Genomic DNA, 12,081 nt, shown 5'->3' on the forward strand with positions numbered 1-12,081 from the left:
GTGGTGTGTGCGCGCACGCGCATGTGCGTTAATTTTTTCCAAGGGATTCTGGGTAATTCAACACACTGCTGCAAGATCTTCCATGACATGGTGAGTTGCAGACTGTGATCGCTAGAAGACATCTGTAGATCTGAATGTTTCACAACATGGAAAATCTCTAAAACTGTGTGTTGAATCAGTCTGGATGTATTCACGTCACTGGTTCAGGCCCCTGCCCAATAGCTGTCTTTCAGGAAAGGGACAGTCTATACTACAGATCATGACAAAGTGAAGAAAGGGGAAATGTGGGAAATGAAATGCTTCTAGGTCTCTTTATTTACCATAATACTGGGGAAGGGGGCGTCCCGATTTGGCAGCCCTCGTTCCAGGGCTACAAAATGATGAGATGAGACTACAGCTGACAGCACTTACTCTTCTGCCCTTACTTACATAATCCTCCTCCTCCATCATATCTAGTAGGTGTCAAACAAGGAGGGAGGATGACAAAGAAACTCCCTCTGGGAATGAATTTTGCTCACTGCTTTCACTCTTCCTGTTCTAAAAGGAAACCACATGATGCAACAAACTCAAGGAGGCAACGCAGCCTTCCCCAACCTGGTGTCCTCCAGATGCGTTGGACTACATCATCTCCCATTACCAGCTGCCAGCTGTCTGGGGATGATGGAAGTTGTAGTCCAATGCATCTGGAGGGTGCCAGGCTGGGGGAGACTGAGATAAGGTAAGGCTCATTTGCCCTCTAGCCTCCCCCCTCCCCAAACTCTTCCAATCCTATCACTGTTTTATATCCAGTCTTCAAAAGGGAGAAGAAAATGCTTTTGTTCAAATGCTGACAGTTGAATGTGGAACCCATTGACATGGGGCGAGTGTGGAACTCTTATCTGGGCCACTTTTGAAAAGATACAAACACAACTGTCCCTTTCCAGGGCATGGGTAATTAGAATATTAAGGAAATGCAACAAAAGAACGGCTGCCCAAGGGGCTCCTTTGAGCACTGCACCGAGGTGAGCTCTGGATGCCAGGGAAGAGCATCTAGTGAATTATCAGCCTGCAAAAAGAAATGTATGTCAGCTGGTGTCTTCCGTCAAGAACACCCACAGCTGCTGGCACTGCATGTTTGAATATTAGCTGCTGCATCTGACCGTGCTTTGGAAATTCTGAGCTGATACATAAATAGCATGTGTATATAAAGTGGCATCACCTCCTGTGTCTAGAAAGGCAGATGTATTGCCCATTTTGTTTCACTATTGTAGAGGCAAGACTGAATCAACCCCTTAGCCCTCAATTTCCAAATATGAAGACTCAATAACTAACTGCCCTTAACTAGACACAGGAGGAAAGGAGATTCCAATGTCTCTGAAGAAACAAATTCTGGAAGGTATTATACACCTTCTGCATTTCCAGAACAGGACCAGACACCTGCTTTTCAGTACCACGACTTCAGTTTTCTTTGTCATTTCAACTTTACAAAACTCTGGGAGCGGACAAGCAAAAATGACCATTTTACTCAAAAGACAAAATACCAACACAAACTTCCTTTTCTTGCAAAGATAAAAATGTGCTGTTCAGTACTGCAGCTTTCATGAATGTAAACAAGTGAAAGTGATTCTCCTCTCCCTGCAACCTCCTCCCCTCTCCCAGTGCTATCCAAAGGAGGCATGCATGTGTGAGCCCAGACAGATGAAAACCATTAAAAGGGCTAATGCAAAACATTTCTGCCCTGCCAAGTTGAGAAAGAGCAATCAGATCATCTGAAACACAATCAATTTAAGGTCTTTAAAGAAAAACAAAAAACAACAGAAAAACAGAATTTGACATAGGAACCCCCATCCCCAAAGGAAATCCAGGCAGTTCCATGAGATTACAAAAGTAGGAAACTAAGCAAGTTTTATTTTGTACTGATATTATCTGAGCTTGAGAAGACAGAGGGAAACCTCCTATAGCTGGACACAGAATATTGCTGCTCTGGGTTCTAGCTGGGTCACTTTGCAGGGGTGTCAGAGCAGTAACTTCTTAGCACCTCGAAGATCAGCCAAGTAAACAGTAAAAAAACAAAACAAAAACCAAACGAAAATGCTAACACATTCAATTTTTCTTTCCCCAAACTTATAATCCTGAAAAAGGATGTCCCAAAATGTCTTTTTCCAGTAGAAGTTTTTGTTTTTGTTTTTTGCATTGAAATAGGTTTGGTGTTGCTGTAGATCAGCTCTCCCCAACCTGGTGTTCTCCAGATGTTTCGGAGTTCAACTCCCATCAGTGCCTGTCAGCATGGCCAATGGCCAGGAAGGATGGGAGCAGTAGTCCAAAACATGTGCAGAGACCACACTGGGGAAGGCTGCAATAGGATATGTGGCATACTTGATTCCTGAATCTGCTGAAGATTCCCAAATAGCATGGCAGGGGTGGGCAGGGGACACACACACAAGGCATGACATGCACCCACATACAGTAAGAATTCTCTCATGGATGCCAATAAGAAGCCCACCTACCTACCTTCCCAGTTGTTGTCGCTGCACAGTGCTGTCAGGTCCAGCCGAGGTACTTCGGATACAAAGGTTTCCTCCTGGCCATCAGCCTCTTGGTTCTTCTGTAATTTGGCTTCGGGAATGTTTGGAGGCTCCTGGATCTTCATGCCTGAATTCTGCAACAATCCCGCCAAAACAAGAAACAGATACACAACAATGTTTTGCAATGTTCAGTGTAGGTGGGGTGGGGGGGAAGTACAGGCGTCAATACTTGCAAAAATAAAGTATACTTCTTCTTTTAGACAGATAACCACAAAACACCCATCTCTTCATATCCAAGCTCTTTGCTCAGTCCTCCCCCCGCTTGAATTCTAATTGGTTGCTCTTACTAGTAAAAAAAAAAATCCTCTTCTCCACACACACACAAGAACTTTCTCCTTGGCTAAAATGTCAAGTGAGCAGTCCAGGGGTCGATTCTCTCCAAAACTGCAAGCGGCTGATACAGTGTCCAGTTGCTGAATGGGATGAAAAGGGAGGGAAGCAGAGCGAGGAACACGACTTCCCCTTAAACATGCGACTTTTGAGACAACCAAGAAAACATAAAACACCACCCGAAGTAGTGTCGCGTTGCTAAGGCTCCTGTAGCAACCAAGTGTCGCTTGGAAGTAGACAGCACCACTGTCGTCCCTCTCCCTAGAGGATGCCAAGCCGCCTGACAAAGGGAGCAAGTGAGGGACGGTGTGTAAATGCTCTCCAGCAAGCAGTGCCGGCGTAGATCAATTAGTGCCAGCTAAGCTGGCCTGGCTGCACGTCCCTCAATTTCCTGTGGTTGTTTTCTAGCTGGGTGTGGGGGGAGAGCAGGACTATTTATGGAGGAGCTCTGGGATATTACAAGCCGCTGTTGCGCAAACCCAAATCATAGTGGGGCTTTGGCATTTGACAACTGGAAGATGAAGGGCCCTGGGAAATAAGCCAGAGACCAGGAACGCTTCCCATTCCACCCAGTCCTCATTCATTTCCCTCACTCCCCAATACCATTCCTAAGGGGAGAGCTACCGAGTAGGTGATCTATAATTTATAGCAGAGGGTTGCTCGCTCAGAAGACATCTGAGATCTGTCGTGCAATCGTGCACACAGAATGTACTGCTCTTCGTTCCCTCTGTCATTTGTTTCGCGTGCTTAACCTATCCGACTTTACCTTCTGAGTCCATAACAGTGCTCTCTCTTTCTCTCCAAAACGAATGAGGCAGAGACACTCAGTCCACAGAGACTGCCAAAGTACATCTAAACACATCAGTTCTCTACATGAACAAAGATCTTCACTTCTAATCTAGGGAGAAGGCGACTGGGGAGAGTGGGAGAGAAGAGAGAAAGACCTCTGCTCCCCTCTCCTTACTATTAGGAATGGATATAAAGTGCTGATGGAGGAGATAAGACAGATTAACAAGTGCTATTGTTACAAAAATAACAGCCATCAAATGTTAAATGGGAGAAAACTTTTAGCTGTGGGTATTTCTTTAGACAAAAGAGAATGCATTTGTAAATATGGGACCTCTATATACTATTGATGCAACTAGGTGTGCTGAAAATGTAACTGCCATCGGATGCATTTTCGAAACCTATAGTTAAAATTAAACCATATTGGAATAGGGTTGTTTAATGCTGTAAAAAAAAGGATGGTAGGCACTGAAATACATCACTCTCTGTCAGTAGCCTTGCATGGAGAGGGCAAAGGAACAATTCCAAGAAATCTTTATAATCGTCTGGGAAATGCATTAATCGATGGTTGAATTAATCTTGCCACAAATTGGAAGGGCACAAAATCATCCTCAGTAGAAACATGGATAGTTGATCAGATGAAGCAGTCTTGCCCGCTTCACGACGGGCAAGACAGCACTGCTTAATCCAACCCATACTGTCTGCTACTCTGACTTGAGCAAGGTTTCTAATGGCTCAGGCAGGGGTCTTTCCAAGCCCTGATACCTGGAAATACCAAGGATAAAACCTGGGACTTTCTTCAGGAAAAGCATGTGCTCTGCAGCTACTTCTTTTTCATTTTTACTCTAGAGTAGGCACAGGATCCCCAATCTGATTCTGAGAAAGTGCAGGATCCCCAATCTGAATCCCCTGAATCTGAGTAGGCGCAGGATCTCCAATCTGAATCTGAGTAGGCGCAGGATCTCCAATCTGAATCTGAGTAGGTGCAGGATCCCCAATCTGACCCTAGCATGGGGAGTTTTTAAGATCTGGATCAGGCCCCCTATTCCTAATCTGCAGCAGAAATGAAAAGAAAACATAGCAGCCAGACACATATTGAAAGTAATGTCTGTTTTGGGCCGCATAGTTAGGAAATAAATCAAGTTGCTTAAGTAAACAAAACCATGGAGGGATTCACCCCAGCAACCTCTTTCGATAAAGCATGGGAACTGTTGCTATATTTTTTAGATTAACAGTTATCTCAGTTGGGGCTGTTGAATCACATCTGTTCTTTAACTAAAGTTGATATATAGGAAAAGATTGTGTGTGTGTGTGTGTGTGTGTGTGTATATATAAATATATATACACACACCAAATTTAATAAAGTTTGGAAAATTAATCACCAATGACATGAATAATGACTTTTTTTTAAAGTTACTTCCAATTTGGCACGTGGGAGATAACAATGCATATGCTTAAACTGATCCATGTGTACTTTCAGCAGTGTCTGATACTCATTTTAAGCATATTTGCTTTTAAGTCAGTTTCGCTTACTCCAATTGAACCCACTTCCAAGTAACTGGGCTTAGAATGACAGTCTTGCAGCCCAAACTTAGGCATGTTTACTCAGAAGCAAGTCCCCCTGGCTTGCTTCCAAGTTAAGTCTGCATAGGCTTGTAGTTTGAGGATGCAATCTTACTTCGATAGGGAAGATTCTTGTTTTTGAATTATTGCAGCTCATTTCTGAGTTGCTCTTTTAAAAAAGGAAGATCATGCTCTAGGCAAATGCTCTTCTACTGACAACTGGTCAATCATGAAGGAAAAAGTGTAATGCTCCTCCAGAGCCTGAGTTAAATGGGTGGAAGTCTTGGTTGTGATTATAAATAATTAGCATTGTTTCCAGGTAGTCATCAACACGTACAACCCCCCCCCCAACCAATGAATCTTAGCAGTGCAATCCTATACGTGTTTGCTCAGAGCACCACTGTGTTTAGTAAGGATTACTTCCTAGTTAAGTATGTTTAGGATTGCAGCCTCAGTGAGAAATGAAAGGGACCCAGTGATGCTGCAGCAGAATCTAGGTTTCACTTCAGACCCGTAAAGCCACACAAGTCAAGCGGATTGCCGGAGCAATCTGGGAAGCAGGAAAATGCCATACAGAGTGTAAACAAGAAACCGCAGAAGCTCCAAAAATCTAAAGAGTAATAATGTACTGCATGCTTCCGTCTGCCAATGCAGCCACAAAGGGGGGGGGGGGAGAGAGAGAGAGAGAAAGAGAGAGAACACTATGTTCAAAACAGGAATATTTTCTTGGTTGAATTCATTCCCAGTTTTAAAAGCGACACAGGTGAAGTGTCAAAATCAACATGCCACACAATTGCTCCCCATAACTGCATATGGATTTGCTATCCTAAGCATAATCTTTTGTAAGATAGCCAGGACAGGAAGGCCTGACAGCAGCTATAGTAGTCTATAAAGAAGCTTCAGAAGTAAAAGAAATGCACAAAAAAGTTGGGGAGGGACGTCAGGAAGACAAGCAAACACTCATTAAAGCTCCCCCACACAACTGAAGGTACTCCCAGATGAGAATTTCACTGTACAATCACCCTGCCTCATTCATGGAATTTTGGGTGTGTGTGTGTGTGTGTGTGTGTGTGTGTCCAGACATCTTCCATTTGTAACCCCCCTGTGTAGTGGAGGCTGGTGGCTCCAATGTCAGTGGGGCGATGAATCTGCTCTGGGTTTCAGTCAGAATTCTAAAGGAGCTATCCAAGGTGCTTTGCACCACCCCACTGACATCAGAGCCATCAGCCTCCACTGCTCCTGTGTTTTCCCTCTGCTTCTTCCACCTTCTTTCTTGACTTACCGGTATCCTCAGTTATGGGAGAGATGAAACCACCCACTCACTCACCTATAGTGCATCCCATTATGTTCAATTAGGCTTATTTCCTGTTAAGCAGAATAGCAGCCTTAATGACTCACCTAAGCCACTGGCCTCTCATTTACTTAGGCATGGCTCTAAGGAGGTTGCTATATTGCATTTTAAACCCACCCCAATAATTTGGACTTTTACTATTTGCATTTAGCATAGCAAAATGCAAAATAATATGATCAACAACTGTTAAACGTAATAAATGTTTAACGATTTTACTCATATTTATTTATCAATGTATCTATAATCAAAGCTAGTTCTTAATAGTCTGTTGCACTCCAGTGTGACCAAGAGGCTAGGATGGGGACATGCAGATAGAAGGTTTGTTTTTCAATGGTCGGAATTCCGGGGCGGGGGGAGAGGCAGTAAGACGGTTTAGCCCACACCCCAACTGGATCCTGAACAGCCCCCTTTATTTTCTCCCATGGAAGTGAAAATGGTTGCTGTTCGCTCCTATGTGGCAAAAGAAAACATTGTGCTTGGGGATGCTGTTGCAGTGAGGGTGAACACCACTGGTGGCCCAGTCCATCAGTTAAGGAACCCCATACTGCATTATTTTAATTTTATTAATTTTATTTATTTATTACATTTCTATTCTGCCCAATAGCAGAAGCTCATTAAACCCCTATCCTCCAGTGATCCTTGCCATATACAAGCCCGCCACCCCACCAAACAAACAACCCCATCTGTCCTTGTCTTGGGGAGAAGAGAATAATGAATGCGCTGTCAGGCAACAGAAGATCCAGCATCTTCTGGAGAGACCCTTCTTTCAAGACCGCTGCGTTCAGAGGCACATTTGATGGCGATCCAAGAGAGGCCTTTTCAGTGGCTGCTCCCAGGCTGTGGAACTCCCTCCCAAGGGAGGCTAGGTTTGCTCCCTCTCTCTTGTCCTTCCACTGGTAGGCAAAAACTGCTTTATTTAAGAAGGCCTTTAGCCTGTAAGTGTGTCTGTTGGGTTAGGTGCTGGGTTTTATTTAAATTTTATTCTGAAATTGTGATGTTTGTATTGTATTTCAATGTATGTTATTGCTTTAGTCCATTTTAATTATCTGCGTAAGCCACCTTCAGTGCCAGTTTTTGGTAGAAAGGTGGGGTACAAATCAAATAAATAAGGATGGACACCCCCCCCCCCCAATGCCAGCAGTCAGAGGAGTGCAATAGGATAGAAGTCCATGGGTACAGCAACAATGACTTCATGAGGACTGAGTTGGGAGGGGGGATATGCTGCCGCAGAGGAATGCTGTGGGTCAGAGGAGCTACAAGTAGCTCCAATGGAATTGTTGTAGTATTTTATGTAATCTGCCTGAGGGCTACTTCCACATCGAAAAGCATGCAAAACAAACAATTTAAATTAATTAATTACTTAAAGAACTAAATAAAGGGTGAGCATTTTACTAGTACAGAAAATTTAGGAAGTCTCAAATAATATGAAGGCACGATGAAGGAAATATTTTGCTTGACAGAAGAAATGTGTATCTTTGATGTTGAAAGACCTGGTCTTTCAACTGTTATGACCCCAATCAATTGCACAACTCCTTATTTCCTTTTCCCCTCAGTTTAACGTATACAGCAATTTTTTTAAAAAGAGAAACATTGTGAAGTTTTTTTTTTTTTTTAAGCAAGCGCTTAAACCCTTGACTCTCAAATATTTCAACCAAAGCAGTTAAATGTAAAAGTGTCAATTCAAGGCATTTCTTTGCAATCCACCACTGCAACACCATGTTCTGTTCTCTTTGTTCCCATACCTTTAACCATGGAAGAAGCTGAAGGTTAAAGTAACACTTTAGGGACGTGATTCATCAGAGGGTAGAAAAGAACAATCTTATCCCCTTTCCCCATAAAACAAGCTGTACCAGCGTCTTAATCTGCACTTGTGTTGTCACCGCTGTAATTTAAGAGCGCCAATGATCTTTCGAAGCAATGCAATAAAATCAGGTCAAGAGTTGTTCTTTTCCTCCTCCCCGCAAAAGGAATCGGGGTAGAGAGGAACAGAGCGTGTACATCTAGAACATTTTCTTCAGTAACCAGAAGTAAACAGAACCAAAATATTCACAAAGCAGCAATCAACAAGCCATAATCCGCCATCAGTTTTGTTTACAATGTTGCAGAATTAAGCCTAGTTCTGCACCAACCTTAAAATTTCAGCCTAGAGCAGGTGCTCAACACACACAGACGCCACATTAGAACATTTTTATAACTCAGCCAACATTGCTGTATTTCGCTGTTACTGTTTAGGAGACTCCACTGTTTTGGAATAAAAGCGGATCTCTGTGAGTGTAAATTACACACGGTGGGCTGCTTGCTCATTCATTCAGCTCGTAATGCAATGAATAATCCATAAGGTCTTTCTGAAGCAGCTCTGACCCAAGGGAGATGCATTAAATTTGCAGCCACACATTCTGAACATACATGGACGGCTTCATCACTGTTTTCACAAATGTATTTTTACTTTTTGTTTCTGATGCCTCTGATATCCAAGCACCGTCATATATTTATTTGTGGCATCACCCTTTGCCCATGTGTGAATAGCTATGCGGGAACAGGGCGGGGAGGGTTGCCAGGAAAGCCAGGGGTCTTTCGACAGATGGTAAATGATGATCTAGCCTTGCCAGAAAATATGGCAGCACTCCCGGCCTGGTGCCCTCCAAATGTGTTGGACTGCAGCATGGCTGGGAATTATGGGAGTTGCAGTTCAATTCATCTAGAGGGCACCAGGCTGGGGAGGTTGAAATAGGGGGAGAGCACAACCGAACAGGCTAGCTTCAGGCTGCTAGGACTATCCAAGCCACCAAGGCTAGTGCGCACGGGGCCCCAGGGCATGGCCTTAAATTACATGAAGCAGCCTCCGTGCTGAAGCTAAGCAGGCCTGAGTCTGGTCAGTACCTAGAGGGGAGACTGCCTAGGAACCCTTGAGATCCATCAAGGAAGAAAGGCAGGATATAACAAACTACAGGGAAGGAGTTGGGAGCTTAGATTAGGGTGGGAGGAGGTGCAGCCAGTTTGTGACTTGCTCGCCCCACACTCTGAGGGAGTGGGCCCTCAGTTGACCAAAGTTCCCAGGCACAAAATGGTGCCGGTGGAACACAAATGTCTTGAGCTCCAAAGTAGGCGACTAGTACCCGACCACTGACTGCTGGGTCTTTCTACCCGTAGAACTACTGGGCAGATTGATGAACCCACCAAGGTAGATAAGTGCAGGGGAGGATGAAAGGTCAACAAAGCAGTGGAGGCTGGTGGCTCCGATGTCAGTGGGGTGGTGAATCCGCTCCGGGTTTCAGCCAGAACCAGTCAGAACTCTAAAGAAGCTATCCAAGCACCTTGGATAGCTCCATTAGAGTTTTGACTGAAACCCAGACTGCATTCACTGCCCCACTGGTATTGAAGCCACCAGCCTCCACTGGAGCAAAGGGAAGGAATGGTGTGTCTCCTAGGTGTGCTGATCAGATGGTTTCCCATCCTCTCCCCGCTGAAGCCCTTGTGTTCCATCCCACATTGTTCAGGAGGGCCACAAACCCACTGGAAAGGCTAGCGGGGAGCGCATAGGGGGCTGGAGGGGAGGAGAAACTTCTCTACCATGAACTTCCTTAAGTTAACTGATCTTAGGATCCAAGGCACTCTTTTTATCAGATTATTCTGCTTATTTTTTTCCCTTAATGTTATGTTTGCGATTTGGTTGTTCACTTTTCGTGACTTTTTTTTTTTTTTTAGTTTTGAAAGCTGCCTTGAGAATGTTCACCTGAAAAGTGGGCTTTAAATGAATATAAACAAATTGCTTCAGGAAGAAGAGAAGATCACAGCCAAATATTGAGTAAGGGTAATTCCTTCGGAAACACACTTGGATCTCTGTTCAGCAAGAAGTTCTAATGGTTCTGAGGAAAGAAGCAGGGCCAGCCAAATACATTTTCTGCTTCAGGTGGAACAGCAAATGAGTCTGCCCCCCTGCCCCCCGCGTCAAGCTTCATAGTATGCAAAGCCAGTCAAGTTATTTTGGTCCCTGACGCAGAAAATACGACAAGTGCCTATACAGAACAATAATAAATGAAAACAACTAACAAGTTGCCGCCCTTTTGTGAACCCCTAAACCAGCTGTTGGAGGCACCTGCCTCATTCTGTCTAATGGCGGGGCCGGCCCTGTTACATTACGAATTCTGCTTCCAAAATTCATATTTTCAAACAACTTGGAATTTTCCAGTAAGGGACAGACAGAATGCATGGGTGTGAGTGGGAAGGGGCCCCAGAAGAAAAACAAATGCAAGAATCACCACGGTAGATCAGCCCAAAGGTTAATTTAGTTCAGTATCCTACTGACAACAACAGCCAGCCAGATCTGCCCCCCCCCCCGCTATCCTACACACCCAGAGTGCTACGGTTATGGGTGAGGGGGAGAGCGAGAGAGAATCTCTTTGCTTTCTCCACTCCTTGTATTGTATATTCTAAGAGCAAACTGAATTGTGTGGAATTGTCAAAAATCCTGCCAGAACACTTAGGCCAGTATCCATCGGGGCTGCTCTACCTTTGCTGCGTTTGCAGGACCCACTGCTTGCACCGTGGGGCTATTGCACTTCTAAAAATAACCCTGGAAATGAGCAGAAACACTCATTTTCCGGACCGGGACAGGTCAGTGAAGCTCCCTTCTGCGAGCTCCACTGCCTTGCCCTGTTTTGGGAAGGAGCGTTCTTGCTTTGTTTCAGGTTATTTTTAGAACTGCAAAAGCCCTGTTGTGGAAGCAGTGGGTACCGCAAGTGCATGGGCACAAATAGGATACTACCCACACTTACATACTGCATTGACAGACTGGACATTGAGCTCTCAAAGCAGAGAGAGAGAGAGAGAGAGAGAGAGAGAGAGAAAACTATATGGTTTTAAAAATGGGGTTACAGGGAATTTAAAATTCAGTAGGTATTTTCATCACAGGAAAGGAATAGAATTTACCCTAAGATCTCATTATTTGGGTATTACAGGGTCAAGAAAATGTTACATTCTTTCGGGGTAGTTTTACATTCCATGGCCTTTCTAAGCCCATTGCTTAGGGGGGCTTAGGAACATACCTTTTATAACAAATGATGTTATTCAGAGTTAACAAACAAGAGAAGGCTTCCTTGCCTTTCCTCTGCCTGTTCTACCTTCAGATGAGGAAGGAGAAAACAGACAGCCAGAACTTGGAAATTTCCAGAGTTAGATCTTAGTGACTGGGTTGCATGGCTGCTGGTGGTTATATGTAGGACTTCAAAGCCTCTACACACCTTACCTTGTTTAACGGTGCTGATCTATGCACTACCCACTTTACTGGCCATTGGGGCCATCTCATGCCTCCGCGCTCTTCGTATTAGAAAACAGATCGAAAATACAACTTCCAGTGATGTGGTGACTTTTATAGATCTATGGTGCACCCACATTTGGAATTATGTATGTAGTTCTGCTCCCCCATTTCAAAAAGAATATAACAGAGCTGGGAAAGTGGAGAAAAAGGCAACCAAAGTGATCAGGCAA

The 12,081-nt window shown here is 44.2% G+C and overlaps 1 protein-coding gene across 3 annotated transcripts in view; it reads right to left on the reverse strand.

The window, feature by feature from the left end:
* Positions 1-12,081, reverse strand: part of FAM13A (family with sequence similarity 13 member A) — a 196,142-nt gene that overhangs the window by 36,611 nt on the left and 147,450 nt on the right. For all 3 annotated transcript variants that reach the window (XM_084855625.1, XM_084855624.1, XM_084855623.1), the window contains one exon: positions 2,491-2,638. In XM_084855625.1, the coding sequence (XP_084711751.1) occupies positions 2,491-2,638 (148 nt within the window). The remainder of the gene's footprint in view (positions 1-2,490; positions 2,639-12,081) is intronic.

This window comes from Heloderma suspectum, chromosome 5 (genome assembly GCF_057233095.1).
Source record: "Heloderma suspectum isolate Gila_16-S chromosome 5, 16-S_ref, whole genome shotgun sequence".
NCBI classification, from domain to species: Eukaryota; Metazoa; Chordata; class Lepidosauria; order Squamata; family Helodermatidae; genus Heloderma; species Heloderma suspectum.